The sequence below is a fragment of the Phocoena phocoena genome, chromosome 1 (genome assembly GCF_963924675.1).
Source record: "Phocoena phocoena chromosome 1, mPhoPho1.1, whole genome shotgun sequence".
NCBI classification, from domain to species: Eukaryota; Metazoa; Chordata; class Mammalia; order Artiodactyla; family Phocoenidae; genus Phocoena; species Phocoena phocoena.
Window position 1 is genome coordinate 116,508,557 of NC_089219.1, and position 24,332 is coordinate 116,532,888.

The 24,332-nt window shown below is 38.7% G+C and overlaps 1 protein-coding gene across 2 annotated transcripts in view; it reads right to left on the bottom strand.

Annotated features, from left to right (window-relative positions):
• COPA (COPI coat complex subunit alpha) overlaps window positions 1-24,332 on the bottom strand; it is a 49,410-nt gene that overhangs the window by 16,122 nt on the left and 8,956 nt on the right. For both annotated transcript variants that reach the window (XM_065895401.1, XM_065895392.1), the window contains exons 5-14: window positions 24,238-24,314; window positions 23,401-23,510; window positions 18,074-18,183; window positions 16,622-16,721; window positions 15,885-16,020; window positions 15,134-15,216; window positions 4,057-4,207; window positions 3,059-3,125; window positions 2,048-2,123; window positions 73-155 (exon numbers count right to left, since the gene is read on the bottom strand). In XM_065895401.1, the coding sequence (XP_065751473.1) occupies window positions 73-155; window positions 2,048-2,123; window positions 3,059-3,125; window positions 4,057-4,207; window positions 15,134-15,216; window positions 15,885-16,020; window positions 16,622-16,721; window positions 18,074-18,183; window positions 23,401-23,510; window positions 24,238-24,314 (993 nt within the window). The remainder of the gene's footprint in view (window positions 1-72; window positions 156-2,047; window positions 2,124-3,058; window positions 3,126-4,056; window positions 4,208-15,133; window positions 15,217-15,884; window positions 16,021-16,621; window positions 16,722-18,073; window positions 18,184-23,400; window positions 23,511-24,237; window positions 24,315-24,332) is intronic.

A 24,332-nucleotide genomic window follows, 5' to 3' on the forward strand; every position in this document is an offset into this window, starting at 1 on the left:
CTTTATTCTGCAATATACAGGCCACTGCCACCACACTCTCCAAATTAATTTCCCTTTTCAGTCTTAACTCACCGAATGCATCCGATCTAGGACAGCAAACCGATTGCGAGCAACCCAAACAGCTGTCAGGCCTGAGGATCGTTTCCCTTCAGGAGCTAAGAAGAGCAAAACCAAAGGGCAGGAACATGTAGTAAGCTACTGCCAGGTGACAGAGTCAGGTGCCATGAAGCTGCCAGTCTTGCTGGCTGCCATGTTGGCTCTGCCAGTTCAGCTGCTTCCTAACTTATTCAGCCATAACCTGAGGCTATTGTCAGTGACTTTTCCCCACCAGTTCCTTCCAAACTCCAACCTCCACCCCTGCCAAGCCTCTTTTCGCTAGGCCAAGTGACTGCATTTCAGCCAACACCATATACTGGCAGAAGGACCACCCCCATCTTGGGAGACAGCACATTCCATCAAGCTAACGAGCAGGGCCTCGCTGGCCAAGCTGCGGCACAAAGCAAGCAGCCTGTGAGTGTCTTGGACCTCCTATCTCAACAAGCTGGAGTAGAGACAGAGCCCCCTCTCCAGGACGCAGCTGCTCTGCTGCTTTTAACATGCAAATGCAGACCTCCTAGTAGAGTAGGATAGGGCAGAGCGCTCCTAACTAAATCCAGGCAGCTCTATGCTGGGCAGTATTTAGCACCAAGCTGATGCTCCATAAATGTCAATCCATCACTCAACAAAGTCACAACATGTTTCTCAGTTCCCAAACATTTCACTGGATGATTAGAATTCTGAATGGGTACTCCACACTCTGGGAAACTTCAAAGGAGATACACAGAAGGATGCGTGGAAATACTCTTTTATCTATTAGTATCAGCAGGAAACTGGACAATACGTGCTGGCCAGCCTTGCCAGGCCACCCCTTGACAACCAGGGGTGTCTAGCAATTTACAAAATTAATTATTATCATAACCAACATTCCCATTTTCCAGGGGCCAAAGAACCACACTATTCAAGCCTTTCCTCTTTCTCCTCCTCTGTGCTGTACCTTTATTCCTTTAATGATTATTATCTCCCTCAAAAAAATGGAGAAGATAAAATAAAAGTGGTTATAAGACAAAACAAAAATATTTTAGACTCTATTAATTGTAAACAGATGGGGAAAAGAAGGGGATGGGTAAGCAGGACCAAACAAAAAAAATTGGTCAGAAATGGCTTGACTGATTAATTTATAGGGGAGACTTTGATTTATGGATATCAAAGACATACAGGTTTTCCCTCTTTTCACCATGACCACACTTACAGGAGAGTGATGATATTAGCAGCAATAATGACACAGTGGCACCCACAATAGGACAGAGCTAGCAAAATATTTCTCAGAATCTGTTGATTCGGTCTAAAATATCATGAAAGTATGGTACTAAGAGTGGGGACCTGAGGAACAAACCTCTGACCTACAAACCAACTGGAGGGAGTACACTAAAAGGAGCATAAGTGAGACTCAAATCTATTCTGAGAATGTTTTGTCAGCAAGTTCTAGCAGAAAGGACTAAAAAGGGATGGTGGTGATGGAAGAGGTAGGCAGGGGTCTCAGCTGGATCCGGGATCCCTGGTGTGGTGAGGGGCTGTTAACAGCCTCATCTTTCTGACATGCAAAAGGAAGCAAATCGGATCTGGATATGGATGGGAGAGCATAAATCCCTAGTCCCAGGATGAGACACTGCAAGACTGGAACCATGTTTTTAAATAAATGAAACTACCAGGGTGAAAGTCACATCAGCTGACAATAAACTAGGATAACATGCTGTGCTGAAAGAGAAAATGGAGAGTTTCTAATAACCAAATTATAAAATATATATATCTAGCTGGAGTAATAAAATGGAGGAGGAACATGAATATTTCACACCATAGTTGCCTCTGATGCAACTGTCAGCAGCACCTGCCAACAGACATGAGTGATGTGGCCATGGCCTGGGGACAGAATGTGAAAAACTTGAAGAGGAGTGATGATATGGGTGAGGAAAGCTAGGAGCAGAGTCGGGTATACAAAGAGAATGCCTACCATCAGGATTCTGGGAGTCGGCATCCTTGGGGATGGTGTACAAGTCATAGGTACTATTCTCTAAATTACTGGCTCTCTGTAGAGGAAAGGGAGGAATTGTTAGTAAGAGAGCACCCAAGATACCAGTTTACTCTGACATAGAAAACAGCGCCATTATACAGACAGCAACCTGAAACTATACTTTTCACACCTTTCACTCAGAAGGCATTTGAACGTTTCTACAGCTAAAAATTATAGGGCTCGTTGCCAAAGAATTCAGCATTCATGTCACCTTATTTTTCTTTTATCTTCCAAAGATGTAGATATCATTTGAATGAAAGCAAGGACTGCTCTCTATTCCACAAATTAACAGACTAAGACCCCAATATTCCAGTGCCCCACCTGAGTTTATTCATCAACTTAAAAGTCTGTTTGAAGGTAAAAAAAAGACATCAAAGAAAAAACATTAAAGAAAAGTGCCAGGAGGAAAATATGGGGCTGTTAGATATTGAAGAAGAACTGGGATCAGACACTAGACGTCATATTGGGAAAGACAGGTTTTCATTCTTCTGACTTGGCAATGAAGGCACTAAAATTAGAATGCCATTTCTTTCTTTTTTTTTTTAATTGTATGGCAAGAAATGAGGAGGGCTACTTGATGACCCCCAAAGGTAACACCACTGAAAGGAACTCTTCTCAAAATCAGCTCTACTATTTTCACCCAAATGGAGGGAATCAAGATAAGCATCTCCTTTGAATAGGATATAGTCCCAAACATTCTTTCAAATTACTTTCAGTGATTCATCCCAACGCTCCATTAAGTTTAGAAGTTGTTAGCCATATGAAAGATGTAAGTACACAAACCCTTAACATGTTTATGACAGCTGAAGCCTACCTGGTTTGAGCCTCTGTTTACTGTTTCAGCTCTCTCAAAATGACCATTAAATGGTTTCAAAGAAGCCATTAGAGATCCTCTAAGGGCATGAGAAAGAGACTTATGGGAAATGAGGAGATCCTAGGAGGTTTACTTACTGTACACAGTAGGACTGCATTTTCTGCTGGATTGTACGACATGTTGAACACTGGAAACTTGGAACCACTAGAGATATATATACAAAAAACAGAGAAATTAGTAAAAAGACATGACAATAGGAAAAAAGGTATTACTCCTACACTTCCTACTTACCTCATCTTTACAGATATACTTACCATTTTTATAATCAGAAATAAAAATAAATGAATGTTGTATCTATTTCTTCCTTCCTTTAAGGCTTAGGGACTCCCCTATTTCAGCTTTGAGCATAGAGTTTTAAAAAAGCACACCTAGTACAAGTCTACTTATTCAACAGAAGGTATGGCTAGCACTCACTGTAGTGAGTGGGATTGATTCTTCTTGGGTACAAATTCCTACACATAATTGCAGTGGATACCACAGAGTAACATGATGTGATTTGTCTCTGGCTAGTTTCTCCTGTCCCTTGGAGTGATAACACAAACCGATTTTTTTATTGTAGTAACGCTGGAGGGTGGTTATCAAACCCTTATGCCAAAGCCTGCCACTATGAATGTTTCAGCATGCTGATACAGCTGGCTTTCCAAGAGGATAGTTCCTTTTGCCAGACACCCTAGATATTATCATATCTTCAGAGTTAAGAGTTTCCAGAGACATATATTCTGGTTTAGAGTTGCATGCATTTTGCTGAAAAGCAAAGGGAGAGGTATAGAAAAAAAATGCTAAATAAAGGCAAAGAGGCCTGTCACCAAGTTGGGCTACTCTCAACCAGGAAACTTTCCCTGGTTTTCAAGACACCTGGCAAACTTGGCAATATGATTTCCTTTCCACAGGGTCTCTAGCATTGTCAACAGGGAAGCCCCCATTGGCCTCATGGCCACCACCATGCTCCTGGGGATTCTATCTGTGACAGGAGATGAGATCAAAAACGTTGTTAAAAGAACAGACTCCAGTTTGTGAGTATTGTTTCATGGTAACAGATGAGACACTTTGGAGGGAAGAAACAAGTCTGATTTACCTCCGCAACTGCATCACAGCTACATCTTTGGAGCTGTTGAAATCCAACTGACGTAAGAATCGGTCCTTGACATAATGAAGCATATTGCCATGAACAGCATAGGCTGGCCGTTCCCGTTCCAGTTTAAATACAATCATGCCACCATCATGGCCTGGGCCACAGGGAAAAGGGAGGAAGAATTAGCTGTAGGCAAGAAAGAAAACTGGAAACAGGAGATACACAAAGATGACGACTGTATATGTATGCTAAAAACAAAGTTAAGACACCTAAATGCGTTCCTTATTTGCCTAAATTCTCACAATTCTTGGAATCTTTATTCAAGTAAACACCTGTAAATCATTTACCAATACTGACTCTATCATACTGCCACATTAGGCAAACCCTCCTCTGTGTTCTCCTAACTGCTTTGTACAAACCTCCGTCACAGCACGTACCATTCTGCACTGTAATTGTTTAGGTATATCATCCCCAGTATACACTGAGCTCCCTGGAAACAGAAATTACAATAATTTCCATCCTTCCCCAGTCACTATCAAATAACAAACATAAAAAGTAAGTGCTGAACAAATGGATGCTAGTTTAAAAAGCCTTTCTGGTTCTGTTTTTTAAAAATGTTTTGCTTTTCCCTACTAACATTATCCATCGCTCAGAAAAATCTTCAGTCTTTGTCCTCCTAGTATACACTCCACACATAAATCAGATCATGTCACTTCCCTACCCAACACCTTCCAATGGCTTTCCATTCTTTCAGAATAAAGTCTTAAATTCTAATGGCCTACAAGGCAATGCCCAATCTGGCTTGGTCTTACCTCCTATTACTTAGCCCTTTACTGTGCTCCAGCTGGCCACTCTGATGTTCCTCAAACATGTTAAACATTTCTCATATCACGGTCTTTGCATTTGCTGTTCCCACTGTCAATGTATTTATCATTCTCCTTCACTTTCCTGAACACCCAATATAAAGCAGCAGTCCCTACACTCTTCCCTCTCTATCCCACTTACTTTTGCTTAACTTTCTTTTAAAGCAGTTTTCACCATACATTGTTTTATATATTTATTGTTTTATGGGTCTACCTCCCTTCACTACAAATAAAAGTTCCATGGCCTCAGGTGTAGTGCTTTCCAGGGACTGCCTCACGCCCACTCCAGCTCCAGGCACTCCACCAAGAGACCACACTCCCCAGGGACTATGCCTGCCCAGATGCACTCCAGCCCCAGCAAGCCTGCCAAAGCTGCCAGGTGCAAACAATCTACACAGGAATGCTTTCACCCTTTAAGGCCACTCCTTAAAAGACCAGGAGAGGTAGCTGTTTTGCTTAAATTCATAGAAACAAAAACAAAAAGTCAAACAAAAGGGAGACAGAGGAATATGTTCCAAAAGAAACAACAAAATAAACCCCCAGAAAAAACCCCTAATGAAACAGAGATAAGTAATTTATCTGATAAAGAGTTCAAAGAAACAGTCATAAGGATGCTAAGCAAACTTGGTTGAAGAATGGAAGAATTCAGTGAGAACTTCAACAAAGACTTAGAAAATATAAGAAAGAACCAATCAAAAGTGAAGAATACAAAAACAGAAAAAATATGCTAGAGGGAATCAACAGCAGATTAGATTATATGGAAGAACAGATGAGCAATCTGTAAGACAGAATAGTGGAAATCACCCAATTGTACCAGCAAAAAGAAGAAAGAATTTTTTTTTTTAAATGAGGAGAGTTAAGGGACTTCTGGGACAACATCAAGCATACTAACTTTCACTTATAGGATTCCCAAAGGAGAAGAGAGAAAGGGACAGAAACCGTATTTGAATAAATAATGGCTGAAAAGTTTCTTAACCTGAGGAAGGAAGTAGATAATCCAGGTCCAAGAAGAACAGAGAATTCCAAATAAGATGAACCCAAAGAGATCCTCACCGTGACATATTATAATTAAAATGGCAAGAGTTAAAGATAAGGAGAGAATCTTAACCCATTACTGGCGGGGGATTTTTGCAGAAACTGGTGCCTGTGGCCAGCGATTGTTATCTAAGTGAATACTGAAACATCCACGTTTGAGTATAACTATCAACAACGGTTTTTGCACTTAATGTATTTTTTTGAAACTTTGTACATGTCTTACTAAAGCATTCTAATATTTCATTAGAGTGTGATAGGCAGTACAGCAGGCACCTCTGTGCAGGGGAACAGAACATCTATTACAAATATATCGTGTTTCACTGTGCTTTCCCCTGGAAGAGCAGACTCTACACTTTCTGGCGGCATTTTTTTTTTAATTTTATTTATTTTTGGCTGCATTGGGTCTTCGTTGCTGCACACGGGCTTTCTCTAGTTGCAAGTGGGGGCTACTCTTTGTTGCAGTGTGCAGGCTTCTCATTGAGGTGGCTTCTCGTTGCAGAGTACAGGCTCTAGGTGCTTGGGCTTCAGTAGTTATGGCACGCAGGCTCAGTAGTTGTGGCTTGAGGGCTCTAGAGTGCAGGCTCAGTAGATGTGGCGCATGGGCTTAGCTGCTCTGCGGCATGTGGGATCTTCCCAGACCAGGGCTCGAATCTGTATCCCCTGCACTGGCAGGCAGATTCTTAACCACTGTGCCACCAGGGAAGCCCCGCAGCATTTTTTTTTAGTCATGTGGGTATTATTTCCTCTAGAATATGTTCTTTTATTTTACCTGATAGTCGACAAGGTGAATCTTTGTGGAGGGCTCTTTTAGAAACACCACAAGAAGGACCACGTGAGGGACTACCACTATATTCACCAGGATGGTCAATTATCCATTCTCTAGCTACTGCTAACAAAAATTGCTTTTAAGTCATTTTATCCTGTGCATTAAGGCTACAATAAATTTTAAACGCATTGAATAAACTGCAATACTGAAATAGCAACCCACTTCCTTAAACCATTTTCGAGTTTTCCAGAGGATATTGCAGTTTGCCAGGTATTGACTGGATCAATCAACTCCTTTCATAGATTTACTATACTCTAATATACAAGTGGGCTTAGTCATCTCATGGTCAGTCCTCCTGTCTTCTTTTCCTGTAGATGCTATGGAGGCATAATGAATAGTTGTCACCATGCAGACTAGCCTTTTGTCTTTCCATATAAGAAAAATCACTTTTCCCGTCCATAAGAATGTCATTTCTCCCCTCTGTAGATTTTTAGGTTTCTCTTAATTGGTTTGGTAGACTATGATTCTCTCTTATAGTCCCACAAACTCTGATTTTATTTTTCAACAATATTTCAGATGTGGACACACCGTTGTAATAATTGTCTTGGTAAATACGGTGCCATGAACCAAGATAAGGCTGTTATAAGATTGTTTCTTGTAGTTTCTATCCTTCACCCATGTAAATCTCAAGGTTGCATATATACCCAGTTTCATTTTTGTTAACCATCCTGACCAAACTTATTTCGTAAATTTTCTGGGATTATAGGTTTTGAATCTGAGTCGTCCTCTCCACTTTATCACTGCCTCATCAAGCGATAGCTCTTGTTTGGGTATACAGAGCAATGGAAATTTTTGTAGAAAATAATCCAAAAGAGGTTTAACTTTTGAACCTCTGTCTGCAGGAAGTGGAGTTTCTGAGTTATTGTTAAAGTGAAGAAACATCATTATTTTTTTGAACCTTCTTCTCGTCATAATCTTTGGCAAGATAGATGTTTCAAGTAAGGGATCAGTCGGCCAATATTCTTTCCAGTATGACTTTCTTATTTGTCCCATCAAAATTATTAATCCACGGAAGCAACCTAAACGCCCATTGACAGACGAGCGGATAAAGAAGGTGTGGTACATATACACAATGGAATATTACTCAGCCATAAAAAGGAAGTGAAATTGGGTCATTTGTAGAGACGTGGATGGACCTAGAGACTGTCATACAGAGTGAAATAGGTCAGAAGGAGAAAAATATCATATATGAACGCATATATGTGGAATCTAGAAAAATAGTACAGATGAACCGGTTTGCAAGGCAGAAATAGAGACACAGATGTAGAGAACAAACGTATGGACACCAATGGGGGAAAGTGGTTGGATGGAGCGGTGGTGGGATGAATTGGGAGATTGGGATTGACATATATACACTAATATGTATAAAATACATAACTAATAAGAACCTGCTGTATAAAAAAATAAAATAAAATTCAAAAAAAAATAAAGGAAGCTTCATACCTCTTAAATAATTATTAATCCAAGAAACTTCTTCATGTCACTATTGGTTACATCAGTCCATTTTAAAGCCTTATCATACTTTTTATATGCTTTTTCATTCTGTCGGTGATACAAGTTTGTTTGAGAAGCAACCAACTCAAAAAAGTTGTTACCAAAAATTAATTCTGTTATTTCACTAACACTTTGCAGGTTATTACATTCAATAGTTACACCTGACACACCTGTAAAGTCTTCTAATTTTTATGAAATGTTGTCTGCAATCCACTCTTCTGCAGAAGCAAGGGAGCATTCTCCAGCACCATGAGTTTCATTTTCACTTTCCATATCAATCAATCACTAAGTTTTTTTGTCTTTTTGTTGGTCTAACATTCACATTGTCTGAATCAGAACTATATTCTGAAGAACCATCACCTTCTAAGACACTAGTATGTATGTCACTTGGACAATCAGAGAAAGTATCTGCGTAAAATTCACCGAAAAATTCTTCTTCACTCAAAATCTTGCGATGAAAAAAAAAATCTTGCGAGGCATCATTTTTGAAAATTTTATGGTAACAAACTTGTGTTTATAATATACACAAGGTTGGAACAAAAACCTAATGGAGCAAAATGCAAATGGTAACGACAATTTTAAGTTGTATAATGAACCCTTGATCAATTTTAAGCTCTAACAACTTTGCATGGTGATGTTAATTGTATCACTCTCTAAAAACGTATTGATACGTCTCCAGTCAATAATATTCAGGTAACAAAAGATGTATTAATACATCTCTGGTCAATAATGTGTTAAAGGCAGCAAGAGAAAAACAACTAATCACATACAAGGAAAACCCCATAAGACTCTCAGCTGATTTTTCAGCAGAAACTGAAATGGCAGGATACATTTAAAATGCTGAGAGGAAAAGACTTACCACTTAGCATCTATCCAGCAAGGTTATCATTCAGAATTGAAGGAGAAAGAGTTTCTCCGACAAGCATAAACTAAAAGAGTTCACTACTAAACCAGCCTTACATGAAATGTCAAGGTCTCCTTTAAGCAGAAAAGAAAAGGCAACAACTAGAAATAAGAAAATATATGAGGGACTTCCCTGGTAGTGCAGTGGTTAAGAATCCGCCTGCCAATGCAGGGGACACGGATTCAAGCCCTGGTCCAGGAAGAGCCCACATGCTGCAGAGCAACTAAGCCCGTGCGCCACAACTACTGAGCCCACGCTCTAGAGCCAGCGAGCCACAAGCACTGAGCCCGTGTGCCACAACTACTGAAGCCCGCACACCTAGAGCCCATGCTTCACAACGAGAAGCCACCGAAATGAGCAGCCCGTGTACCGCAACGAAGAGTAGCCCCCACTCACCGCAACTAGAGAAAGCCCATGTGCAGCAATGAAGACTCAACACAGCAAAAAATAAATTAAAAAAAATTTTAAAACATAAAAAAAAAAGAAAATACATCAAAAGAAAAATCTCACTGATAAAAGCAAATACATAGTAAAGGCAGTGGATCAGCCACTTAAAAAGCTAGTATGAAAGTGAAAAGACCAGAGAACAGTTGACCCTTAAACAGCATGGATCTTAACTGCACTGGTCCACTTACAGTTCTCTTTCACTAAATATGTACAATAATACTACACAGTCCACTGCTGGTTGAATATGCAGATATGGAACCACAGGTACAGAGAGTCAACTGTAAACTTATATGCACATTTTAGACTGCACAGAGGGTCAGTGTCCCTAACTTCCATGTTGTTAAAGGGTCACGTGCACTATAATCAACTATAATTACAAAAAACAGTTAAGGTATACACAAAATAAAGAGATATAAACTATGAAATAAAATACATAAAATGGGGTACATGTAAAAATGTAGTGCTTTTACAATGCCTTTGAACTTAAGTGACTATCAGCTTAAAATAGACAAATATATATATACAGTTCAATATTTATGAAATTCATGGGAACCACAAACAAAAACTTACAATGGATAGACAACAAATAAAGAGAAACAAATCCAAATGTAACACTAAAGGAATCCATCAAACCACAAGGGAAGAAACCAAGAGAACAAGACAGGAACAGAGAAGAACTACAAAAACAACCAGAAAAAAATTAACAAAATGTCAAAAAGCACATATGTATCAAAAATTACTTTAAAGGTAAATGGACTAAATGCACCAACCAAAAGACTTACAGTGGCTGAATGGATAAAAAAATAAGACCTATCTATATGCTGCCTACAAGAGACTCAAGTCAGATCTAAAGATACACATAGACTGAAAGTGAAGGGATGGAAAAAGATATTTCATGCAAATGTAAAAGAAAAGAAAGCTAGGACATTACTCATATCAGACAAAACAAACTTTAAAACAAAGATCATATCAAAAGGCAAAGAAGGGCATTACATAATGATAAAGGGGTCAATCCAACAATATAACATTTGCAAACATTTATACACCCAACATAGGAGTACCTAAATATATAAAGCAAATATTAATAGAAATAAAGGGAAAAAGTGACAATAACACAATAATACTAGGGGACATTACACCCTACTTACATCAATGGACAGATCATATCAACAAGGAAACACTGGCCTTAAACGACACATTAGACCAGATAGAATTAATAGAGAGAGAACAGTCTATCCAAAAGCGGCAAAATACATTATTTTCAAGTGCATATTGAACATACTCCAGGACAGATCTCATGCTAGGCCACAAAACATGGCTCAATAAATTTAAGACTGAAATAATTTCAAGTGCTTTTTTCACCAAAACAGTATGAAACTAGAAATCAACTACAAGAAAACTAGAAAAAACACAAACATGTGGAGACTAAACAACATGCTACTAAACAACAAATGAGTCAACAAAGAAATCAAAGAGGAAATCAAAAATACCTGAAGACAAATGAAAATGGAAACACAAGTGTCCAACATCTCTGGGACATAGCAAAAGCAGTTCTAAGAGGAAGTTCATAGTGATACAGCCCTACCCCAAGAAACAAGAAAAATCTCAAGCAATCTAAAAGTAGATTTAAAAAAAAACAAAATGAAGAACAAGCAAAGCTCAGTGAGCATAAGGAAGAAATGATAAAGATTAGAGCAGAAATAAATGAAATAGAGACTAAAAAAGCAACAGAAAATACAATGAAACTAAGAGTTGGTTCTTTGAAAGATAAAATCTACAAACTTTTAGCCAGACTCATTAAAAAAAAAAAAAAGAGAGCTCTAATAAAATCAGAAATGAAAGAGGAGAAATTACAACTGACAGCACAGATATACAAAGGACTGATTGTAAGAGAATACTACAAACAATGATATGCCAACAAATTAGACAACCTAAATGGATAAATTCCTAGAAACATACAATCTTCCAAGACTGAGTCATGTAGAAACAGAAAACCTGAATAGATCAATTACTAACAAAACTGAATCAGTAATCAACAAACTCCCAAAGAACAAAAGTCCAGGTCCAGATGGCTTCAAAGGTAAATTCTATCAACATTTAAAGAAGAGTTAATATCTATCCTTTTCAAATTATTCCAAAAATTGAAGAGGAAAAAACACTTCCAAACTCATTTAATGAGGACAGCACTACCTTGATACCAAAACCAGGCAAAGATCGTAAGAAACCAAAAATTATAAGCCAATATCCCTGATAAGCATAGATGCAAAAATCCTTAACAAAATACTAGCAAACCAAATACAATGATACATTAAAAGGATAATACACCATGGTCAAGCACAATTCATTCCAGGGATGCAAGGATGGTTTAACATCCATAAATCAATGTGATACACCACATTAACAAAATGAAGGGTAAAAATCATATGATCATATCGATAGATGTAGAAAAAGCATTTGACAAAATTTAACATCCATTTATGATAAAAACTCTCAGCGAAGTGGGTACAGAGGGAAAATACCTCAACATAATAAAGGCCCTGCGTGACAAACACACAGCTAACATCATACTCCATGGTGAAAAGCTGAAAGCTTTTCCACTAGGATCAGGAAAAAGAAAATGATACCACTCTCGTCACTTCGATTCAACATAGTATTGGAAGTCCTAGCCACAGTAATTAGGCAAGAAAATGAAAAGGCATCTAAATTGCAAAGGAAGAAATAAAACTGTCACTATTTGCAGATGACAATACTATATATAGAAAGCCCAAAAGATTCTACAAAAGAACTATTAGAACTAATAAATTAATTCAGTAAAATTGGAGGAAACAAAATTAATATACAGAAATCTGTTGGAATATCAGAAAGAGAAATGAAGAAAACAATCCCATTTACAATTGCATCAAAAAAGAATAAAAAACCTAGGAATAAATTTAACCAAGGAGGTAAAAGACCTGTATTCTGAAAACTATAAGACACTGATGAAAGAAATTGAAGATGACACAAATAAATAGAAAGATATACCATGCTCATGGATTGGAAGAATCAATATTGTTAAAATGTCCATATTACCCAAAGCAACCTACAGATTCAGTGCAATCCCTATCAAAATACCAATGGTATTTTTCATAGAACGAGACAAATACTCCTAAGATTTGTATGGAACCACAAAAGTTGCCAAATCACCATGGCATTCTTTAGAAAGAAGAACAAAACTGGAGGTATCATGCTCCCAGATGGGAAACTATATTAGAAATCTATAGTAATCAAAACAGTATGATACTGGCACAAAAACAGACACATAGATCAATGGAACAGAATAGAGAGCCCAGAAATAAATTCATGCTCACATGGTCAATTAATCTATGACAAAAGAGGCAAAAATATACAATAGGGAAAAGGCAGTCTCTTCAATAAATGGTGCTGGGAAAACTGGATAGCTACATATAAAAGAATCAAACTGAACCACTTTCTTAAACCATGTACAAAAATAAATGCAAAATGGATTAAAGACTTAAATGTAAGACATAAAACCATAAAACTCCTAGAAGAAAGTGTAGGCAGTAACCTCTTTGACATCAGTCTTAGCAATATTTTTTTGGATATGTCTCCTCAGGCAAGGGAAACGAAAATAAACACATGGGACTACATCAAACTAAAAAGCTTTTGTACAAAGGAAACCACCAACAAAACAAAAAGGCAACCTATTGAATGAGAGAAGATATTTGCAAACAATATATCTGAAAAGGGGATGATATCCAAAATGTGAAGAACTCATACAACTGGGACTTCTCTGGCAGTCCAGTGGTTAAGACTCCACACTTCCACTGCAGGGGGCCCAGGTTCGATCCCTGGTCGGAGAACTAAGATCCCACATGCCATGTGGTGTGGCCAAAAAAAAAAAAAAAAAAAAAAAAAATCATAAAGAACTCATACGACTCAATATCAAAAATCAAATAAGCCAATTTAAAAATAAGCAGAATACCTGAATAGATATTTTTCCAAAGAAGACATACAGATAGCCAACAGGCACATGAAAAGGTTCTCATCACTAATCATCAGAGTAATGCAAATCAAAACCATTAGATACCACCTCACATCTAACAGAATGGCTATTATCAAAAAGACAAGAAACAGGGCTTCCCTGGTGGCGCAGTGGTTGAGAGTCCGCCTGCCAATGCAGGGGACACAGGTTTGTGCCCTGGTCCGGGAAGATCCTACATGCCGTGGAGCAGCTGGGCCCCTGAGCCATGGCTGCTGAGCCTGCGCGTCCGGAGCCTGTGCTCCACAACGGGAGAGGCCACAACAGTGAGAGGCCCACGTACCACAAAAAAAAAAAAAAAAAAAAAAAAAGACAAGAAACAAGTGTTGACATGGCTTTGGAGAAAAGGGAACCCTTGTGCACCATTACTGGGAATTTAAATTGTTGTAGCCACTATGGAAAACAATATGGAGGTTCTTCAAAAAAATTAAAAATAGAACTACCATATATGATCCAGCAATTCCACTCCTGGGTATTTATCAAAAGAAAACAAAAACACTAATTCAAAAAGATATGTACCCCAATGTTCTTTGAAGCACTACTTACAACAGCCAAGGTATGGAAGTAACCTAAGTGTCCATCAATAGATGAATGGATAGAGAAGATGTGGTATACATATACAATGAAATATTACTCAGCCATAAAAAAGAATGAAATCTTGCATTTGCAACAGCATGGATGGACATGGAGGGTATTATGCTAAGCAAAATAAGTCAGAGAAAAATAATTACTGTATGATTTCACTTATATGTGGAATTTGAAAAACAAATGTACAGGGCTTCCCTGGTGGCGCAGTGGTTGAGAGTCCGCCTGCCGATGCAGGGGACAGGGGTTCGTGCCCCGGTCTGGGAAGATCCCACATGCCACAGAGCGGCTGGGCCCATGAGCCATGGCCGCTGAGCCTGCGTGTCTGGAGCCTGTGCTCCGCAACGGGAGAGGCCACAACGGTGAGAGGCCCGCATACCGCCAAAAAAACACAAAAACAAATGTACAAACAAAACAAAATAGAAACAGACTTTTTTTTTTTTTTAGCTTTTTGATTTTTTAGCTTTTTGATTTTTTAGCTTTTAGCTTTTTTTGATTAGCTCCTAGGAACTAATCAAAGAGAATGGGCTTTAGGGGAATTCCCTGGAGGTCCAGTGGTTAGGACTCAGTGCTCTCACCGCCAAGGGCCCAGGTTCAATCCCTGGCTGGGAAACTAAGATCCCACAAGCCGTGCGGCATGGCCAAAAGAAAAAAAAAAAAGGGAGAGAATGGGCTTTATTATTAAGTGAATTCTGGTGGATAAAGAACACTATACCAAGAAGGTAAGGGAGTTAAAAAGGAGAAAAGCTTCAACTAGGTGGCTCTGAGACTTCTATTTTTCCTTGTCATCCTACTATGTACTTGCTGGAGACAAAGCTAATGGCGAATCACTCTCAAGTCTTGTAAACTTTGAACCAAAGGAAAAAAAGAGAAGAAATGGCCTTTACCTGCTGCAAAGAGGTTAAGGTTAGGGTGGGCAGCTAGGACCCAGAAACGATCATGGTCCCTGCGGAAGGTCTGAACCCCAGTCCTAGGAAAGTAAAAGGTACACAAAGAAAAATATTAATTTCCAAGGAAACTTCAGCCTATCACATACAAGAGTATTAAGTGGTAGGCCAGCACACTGATTAAAAAGCTAAATCAAGGACAGTGAACTGCATATTCTAAATAAAGACAGTCATGATAAATTCTACCAAGGAACAGAAAGAGGACTTCAGGGACTTCCCTGGTGGTCCAGTGGTTAAGATTCCAAACTTCCAGTGCAGGGGATCTGGGTTTGATTCCTGGTCTGGGAATTAAGATCCCACATGCCACGTGCAGCATGACCAAAGAAAAAAAAAAGACAAAAGAGGACTTCAAACTGACTCTACTATTTTGATATTACAACTCGCCCCACTCATCATAATTTTCTACTGTACTGTTTCATTTAGTATTTCTTATTTCTGTAGCTACAGAAGAACTTGCTTAAATTTAGAGGAGAAAAAGAACATACACAGAAATTTCTATTTCATGGAAGATCTGTAAATGTTGGCTAACACTAGGTCCCTTCACGTTTTCATAATATATTATTTGATTTTTCTACGTGCTGAGGATGATAAGAAACAAAAAGTATTCTAATCTAATTTTTAAAAAGAGAGAGTAAGAGAGAGAAAGGAGCTTTCCCCTGGGTTTGGTCACACATCATTGTAACCCCCTTACCGCTTAGACATGTCCCAGACTCTGATACTCTTGTCTTCAGAATTGCTGAGGATCAACTCTTGGCGAGGGTGGAAGACAGCACAAGATACATTGTTGTAATGGCCCCGGCAGGTATCAACTTCCCATGCCTTTGATTCTGAAGGACAAAGAAGAATTAGGTCACCACAACTCCCTACTACTTTAAGTTTGGGATTTCAAATTATGACATCCTCTAACCAAATGCTAGGTACTACTACAAAATGTTAAGTTACCAACTCCTTTCTAATAGGGCAATTTTCTTCATTTAAGACTCTGAATCTTTACGTATTTCTTTGTTATTTCATTCTCACCCTCCTATCAATTATAACACCTCTTCTCTGTCATTCTTTATCTCCTTACCCTGCTCTGTCACTAGCTGCCACTATAGAATAAATGGACTTTTCATGGGGCAGGAATGTTATCTGGTTCAGTCATCACTGTTATCTCCAGAACCCTGAACAATGGTTAGTACAAAGTAGGTACTCAATAAATATTTGTTGAATAAATGAATTCTTATTTTTAATTATGTTCACACTCCTCAAAATCAGGATGCCATCAAAGGAAAAAAAAGGGAATAAGGCAATTGTCATGCTCCCAGGATTAGCTTAACAACCTAAGGTAGGAAAATGGGTCACTAAGTCTGGAAAACCTGGCTACTTCACCTTGCTGGCCAGCAGCCAATATTTTAGGTATGGTGATACTGTCACTGGTTCACTCACCGTTCATGCGCCAGATCTTCACTTGACGGTCATCTGCCCCAGATACAATGAGGGGCATAGTGGGGTGGAAGGCAGCCCAGTTAACTCCACGATCATGACCCTGTACAAAAAAAGGTGGTTCTTCTAAACTAAAAAAGTCGTTCTTCTTTATATCTGTTACTCAAAGCAAACCAATGGACCATGCTAGTGGTTATAAACGATGTCTCTGATTTTTACTTTTCATGTGAAAAGACTCAAGGGACTGCTGCTCTAAGATTTGACCATGAGAATTACTATATCAATCTATCTAATATTATTCTCAAATTCTCATGGGAATTCCCAAATCCTTCTACTCCCAAATTCAGCTTCATTTGCATTTGGGATATACTACCTTGTTTTGTTACTTGTCTACTTATATTTTATTTCTCCAACTAGTTATTAGCATCTCAAGAATAAAGGCCAATTTTATAACTTAATGAAGAAATTCTCAAAGTGTGCTCAAGAAACTCTTAGATGAGCTCCAAGAACCTTTCAGGAAATCTGCAGGGTCAAAAACGATTTTCATAATAACACCAAAACGTTATTTGCCCCTTTCACTCGTATTCTCTCATGACTGTAGAGTTTTCCAGAGGTTACATGACATGTGATGATGTCACTGCTTTGGTGGCTAAAAGACTTTATCCTTATATAGTCCATGTTTTAAGAGTTCTTGGTTTTAATTTCAAATATGATAAAAATTGAGATATGCACATAAACAAAAACTCTCCGGGGTCCTAAATAACTTTTAAGTGTATAAAAAGGTCCTCAGACCAAAAAGTTTAAGAACTGCTGATTTTAAGATATCTTTTACCCTATTTGTAAGTTTATACTCTGTATCATAACAGAATCACAGATAAGGTAGTTTCGAATTAGCAGTATTTTTGAGAGGTACCATTCTGTGGTGAAAAGCAGCTTGGTTTGGAGTCAGACAGATCCAAGTTCAAAGCCTAGTTCTTCAACTTAGTAGACTTGTGTAGACTTTGGTAAACCACTTAATTTCCGTAAATCTCAATTTTTTCATCTGCAAAATGAGGTTAATAATATCTCTACCAGTAGATAGCTGTAAGGATTATTTTTTAAAAATCTAGTTTGTTTCCCTTATGCTTTTCTATTTTCCCACCATGCATGCAAGTTATTTACACATGGTTGGTTCTCAATAACTTTGATTAACTATCCTCCCCCTCCCCTTCAAGAGGCTTGACAATGGGCTCTGCTTTGGGATGGTGATGGAGCTTATGCCAGCTTTCATGTTTATAAGGTAACATGACTCTCCCTCAGGTAGCATATAAGCTTCATTTCTCTGTTGGCTCACCCACTATTCTATTTTCAGTGCCTCAAACAGGGCCTGGCACTCAGTAAACCCTGCATAAGTCTTTGTTGAAGGAATGAATAAATGAACGGCATATTGTCACTGTTTCCCTGAGAGATAAGTACCTCCAGTACATGCTTCACCACTGCATCCGTAGTTCCAAACAGATCAACCCCAGTTATTCCTCTCACATCCGACTCCACTGCACCAGGAGACAAGTTTTTTTTCCTTAGACCTTTGAAGGGGTAAGGAGTGGGATGAAAAATGTAAACATAATGTTACCAAAAAGAACACAGTGACAGAAATGCAGAAAGGTACAGTGACAGACTAACATTAAGGAAAAAGAAGGGAAAAAGAAATTTAGAGAGACTAAAGAAAGATGCAAGAGCTTCTATCTATCTCTTTCTAAAACTGTTCGAGGGACTTCCCTGGAGGTCCAGTGGTTAAGACTCCACGTTCCCACTGCAGGGGACACGGGTTCAATCCCTGATTGGGGAACTAAGATCCCACGTGCCGTGCAGTGCAGCCTCAACAAACAAACGAACAAAAAACAAACAAACAAAACCTGTTCAAAATAGTGAAGTACATTCACTATCTTCTCTTCTCCTCCCTTAACAGACCCATTACTAGGACTTCTTCCCAGAGGAGGACAATCCAAACTTCTGACATAGCTAATTTCTTCAACAAACCTCATCTCAAGAGCTGTCTACTTGAGGTAACACCCATTTCCATTCTTCAATATTCTTGAAATGTGGTCTCAAATGGTAAACATTCAATTTCTACTTTCAACTTCATGAAATCTATAGCAACTTTTCTTCTATCATCTCAAAAAATTTTAAAAGAAAAGTCATTTGGGGAGGCCGCAGCTCAGTGTTTCTCAAACTAGAAGCTTCTAGGCAACTCATGGGGAAGTTCCAAAGGAGTTAAGGAAACTAAAACTATCAAATATAAAACAGCTTATTTGGTGGATGATACTGTAAAGCTACAAATTGTGCAAAAAGTATACTCATATCTTCCTCTTGACTCTTGAGCATGGGACAAAAATTATTAAAACTGTCATATCCCTTTAAACACTTGCTCAAAAGACTGGTTATAGATCTGAATATATGTATCTTGCTATTAAAACTTTTGGAGACTAAAGGGAGAAATCAGCCCATAATTCAAAAACAACAGAAAAGGACTTCCCTGGTGGCACAGTGGTTAAGAATCCGTCTGCCTATATGTATACATATAACAGATTCACTTTGTTATACAGTAGAAACTAACACAACATTGTAAAGTAATTATACTCCAATAAAGATGTTAAAAGAAAATTAAAAGTAAAAAAAAGAATCCGCCTGCCAATGCAGGGGACACAGGTTTGATCCCTAGTCCAGGAGGATCCCACATGCTGCGGAGCAACTAAGCCCATGTGCCACAATTACTGAGCCCGTGTGCCACAACTACTGAAGCCCGTGCGCCTAGAGCCCGTGCCCTGCAACGAGAAGCCACTGCAATGAGAAGCCCGTGCACCGCAACAAAGAGTAGCCCCCACTCGCTGCAACTAGAGAAAGCCCACACGCAGCAACAAAGACCCAACGCAGCCAAAAATAAATAGATAGATAGAAGGATAGGAAGAAACCAGACGAAACAAAACAAAAAAGACACCAGGATAAGGAGAGTCTTATTTGTATAGGGCCCACATTTATGGCTCAACCACAACCTGTCTTTAAAATTTGATATTTTGTGCTATAGTCAGAACCAAAATTACAGTAACACTACTACCTTACAGGTGAAAAGCACTTTGTGTTTTCAAAGCTGATCTGGGTAACGACGCTTCGAGGTAGGCAAGCAGGGATAATTATACCAGCTTACAGAGAGAAAATAGAATTGGGACTAAAATCCTATATTTTGGAGTATTTGGGGGTGGGGGGAGAGGAAGATGAAACTACCTGGCACTTATAAAGTAAAAAGAACAAATATCTGTAATAGGGGGGAAATAAAAGCTATCACTTAAAATAAAACCTACATAGTTTTAAGCCTAAATTTTGGCACCTATAAGAAAATACAAAAACTTTAGTTCAATGATTGAATTTATCTTCATTGTTTTAAAATTACAATGTATCTCTTCTAGTACGATGGCACCTAAACATCAGCATTAGAGAAGCAAGTGCCTAAAAGGACATGACAGTTTTAATTATCTTGTACTCTGTCCATGATAAGCATTTAGCCAACAGGTAGAAAGAAATAAAACCAATGCTTTAAAAAAAATTCATTCTCCTAAGGTTTCAAAAATACATCATCATAGGGATGTCTCCTTTCACTTATTTCATTTATCCCTTTAATGGGATCTGTCAACTTTTTCTAATTGAGTCTGGTGCAGGAAACAGATTCAAAGGAACATACAAAGACAGCTGCGAGGAACTTCACCTCCAATAAGCTTCAACAAACACATTAAAGGGAAAGCTGTATGACAGAATGGAAGCCTTTGTTGCACTTGCTTGTAATGATCCAGGAAAAGGGGAAGAGCAAAAACAGAGAGATGAATAGTGACAGGCAGTGAAAAGATACTTAGAGAAGAAATATTTGAGCCTTCGACAAGCTACTCACTAGGACTGAACGACAGATGGAAAATTTCTACAGCAGCTACTCAGATCCAGAGGGAGGGGAGGACACACTCAGAATGGACCAGTTTGACGCACACTTCCCAGTGGGAACCAGGGGAAGTAGTAAAAAGAGAGGGATGAGGACAGGATTTGGCAGCAAATTAATACTTTTTTAGTAGTCATTTCAAAGATTAAGACTGAATTATATGGGCTTGACATGCAAAAGTATAAGCACATTAAAATAATTTCACTGTCAGTTTACCTGGACGCTCAAGCTAAAAAAGTAACCTATCTTTTAAATCTAGGTTGTAAATATATTCCCTTTTAAGCAAATATTTTTTGCCAGGCTAATACAAAAGATCAAGTTAAGCTAAGCCCTGTGGGTTAATCCTAATGGGAGGGGTATCAAGAAGACAGGTTTTCCTTTAAGACCTCTGTTTCCTTATTATTTACTTAGTTCAGAGAGTGTCCCCCTTCAAAGAGAGTCACTCAGAAAGATTAAAATTTTCACCAGTCCTCTAAATTTGAGGGTTTTTGTTCTCTGACTCTCTTTCTCTTTTTCCCTCCTGGAAACACTAGAAATATTAACTCTGGTTCCTAACAGAGCTGACTGCTAATTTCTCTTCCTGTGTTCAGATTTATTTGAACCCAGGCAAAATAACTCTGCTAAAAAGAGTATGCTGACTTCCAGAAAAGGAAAGAATGCGTAAGTCTAACCAAAAGCTCCTTCCACTTGGTTAAATACCAAAGCATCTCCTTCCACTCTGGTTAAAGGGTTACTGGAAATCAAGAGAGTTGTGAGTACAGAAAAACACTTAGAAATGGTAAAGAGAGAATTAACATTAGTAACATTAGTACAAAATTTCAGTATCACATATACTAGGTATAGCAATTGTAATGTTATTATATAGTAATCCATGCACTTTACACAGTCAAGAGCAAGCATAAACCCAATGGGGTCAGACCCTCTCCCTCTCTTCTCTGATTTAGGGCCTTTGATTCTGATGCAAATATGTTTTCCTACAAAAGTGAAAAAAAGGATTTCTTGCCTTGGGCATTTCATGATGACCAAAGAGAATCCATTCACCTAAGTGCCCCAAATTGCTTTAGCTAGGCCACAGGGATTCTGGCCACATTCTCTGCCAGAATCAGGTGGCATAAACAGTACTCTTAAGAGTGGAGCAGTATAAGGCCCCTCCAACCCGATGCACTATGAAAGAATTAAGCCCCAGTGGCCAAACCACCAGTTTATGCACGTAACGAATTAACTTCTCTATGATCTAGAATGGCATTACCTGTATACCATTCTTAGAAGAACTGAGAAAACAAGTCACTCAAAGTGTTTGAGTAGCACATAATTCTCTCACAGATCCCCAGTTGGGAAAGGCTATTCTAAGTAATTGTCCCTGATCAGCTGGAACAGCATGACCTGGGATCCAACCCCATCAGGCTCCCATATCCTGAGACAGAGAGGGTGCTTTGAATGCATGCACAGTGAAAAACCATGGAAAGCCATAGCTAGGTTACTGCGGGAGTGAAGAGTAAGCTCCCTGGTACTAGCAGTGAGGAGAGGACACAGGCTCACAGTGCCTGTACCTAACACCTTCTGCTGGCATGGCTGGTCACATCTGGGTGTACTTCAAAAAGCCTAGCCAGTCTGACGAAAAACTGCAATGGCAAAAGCCCTAGCAGAAGAGAGGACAACTGCCCTATCTCCAAGACAGTCTTGTTTATACCACTCCCTTCTAATTCTGAAGCTTTGAAACTGCAAACACAGCATGATGCAGAGGTTCTACTTCCAACTGTCCTCACCTTCCCCTTGGCTTGTCTCTATACTACATGAATCTTAAACACCTGCTATTATAACATTTCAAATGCTACACCCAGGAATCCAAATTGTCTAACTTGCTTGTTAAAACAGCAAGTATCATACTGCCCCAGCCCACCATGCCACAAGGGAGTTGGGAAAAGTTATCAACTTTCTTTATTACCACAAAGAACCAGGCAAGGACCTATGAGGAGCCCTTCCTTTTACAGAATGAAAACAGTGTTCTGTGGTCTAGTCATGGACCTTTCAGAGAACCCAATCTCTAAGAATTTCTAAGGCAACAAACAACTAGAAACAATTCAGGAAGTGATAAGTAAATTTAACTGGGCAGAGAACCATAGCATTTAGAATTTCATTTCCCTATTCCATTTCTCAACAAAGCACTTCCATTTTTCCAGCATGTCAATCTCATGGGTACAGTCCTTCCTCTGCATTTAAATTCTCAGTTCTCCTCTATAAAGCACTAAAAATTTAAATCCTTATCCCAAAATCAAGACACTGTATACAAACTGTGAAAGGAGGGATTATGACAACTCTCCAAAATCTACAAGTTATTTTTCATTCTAGAAGTCTGCCAGTTAAAAGGTTTTCTGGACGTGAAAATCCATCCTCCAACCCTCATGCTCCTTACACTAGAAGATATATAATAGAAGGATATTCCTATTTCTAAATGAAGCCACAGGATCCAAGAGCCCTGCTTCCCTGCACTAATCTACTCCCAAAATTCATTTTTGTCAAAGATTTTTTTTTATTTTAGTGGAAAGCTCGATTCTTAATCAAATACTCCCTAAAACTGAACTAAAAGGTGAAATTTTCTTCAACTTAAAATGAATTTTCTAGAGCAGCCACTTTTCTTAGAATACCTCTAACATGAAGAACCGTCAAAGCAGATTTAATACCCTCAAAATCAAAGACACTATTATATGAGAAAAGAATATTCTAAGTTTTCCTGTTCTAAGCCAACTACCCTCACTATTTTAAGCAATTGCAGTTTTGCGCCAGACACCACTAGGTTGTCCCCTGAACTTGGGCAGCTCACCAGAAATATCCCAAACGCGCACAGTCTGGTCCAGGCTGGCTGATACAACCAGGTCTTCTGAGGGGTGGAACTGAGCACACATTACATAATGATTGTGCCCCGTTAACACACTGCAAGAGGAAAAAAGAAAGACAATACCAAATTAGAGGCAGGAATCTACAGATTCCTACATGCTAAATACCATGTTCCATATTGAGCAGATGCAGGTCCAATGATACTTTTCTGGAGGCAAAGGCAAGTCATCCTAACAATTCTGAACTAATAATAATAAGCAAGGTCAGCTGTTCCAAGAGTGGCTCTCTTCTTGCCTGTAATGTTTTAGTATCTACATATTACTAACTTCAGGAGAACTGAGACTGTACAGCTTTCCTCTCAGACTAAAGATGCATTAAAATACTAAAATAAATGAAATCTTAGTAATTCATACTGGAAGCTATGTTAGATTTTAGTGGGGTATCCCTCTTAAAGGCCATAACTTTAAATGGTCCTTACATACTTACGGAAAGCTCTACACCCAAATACAAAGCAGGACAGAAGTCTAGATCTTGACTCAGGTTTCACGGGAACAGAACTGAAAACCAACCAAAAATTTTGTTCTAAAAGCCTAGCTATATGACCTCCTTTGCCTGGTAAGAAATGACCAGTAAATCCAGGTTCATATATTACTAATGAGATTGCTTCTGTATTTATCATTTTATACACAAGAGTGTCTTACAAATATAATCAGTAATTAATCAGCGGACATAGCCCATTAGTGAAGGGAGATGATTATTCTGAAGAGACACTGATTATGAAAATACTAGGAGATGAAATTTTTTGAGCTGTCTCCTGCTTTACCAGACACAGGTCCTAGATTGCCAGTTCCACACTCGGATGGTCTGATCATCTGAAGCACTCAGAATCCAAGGATATTCCTGAAAAATATTCCAGAC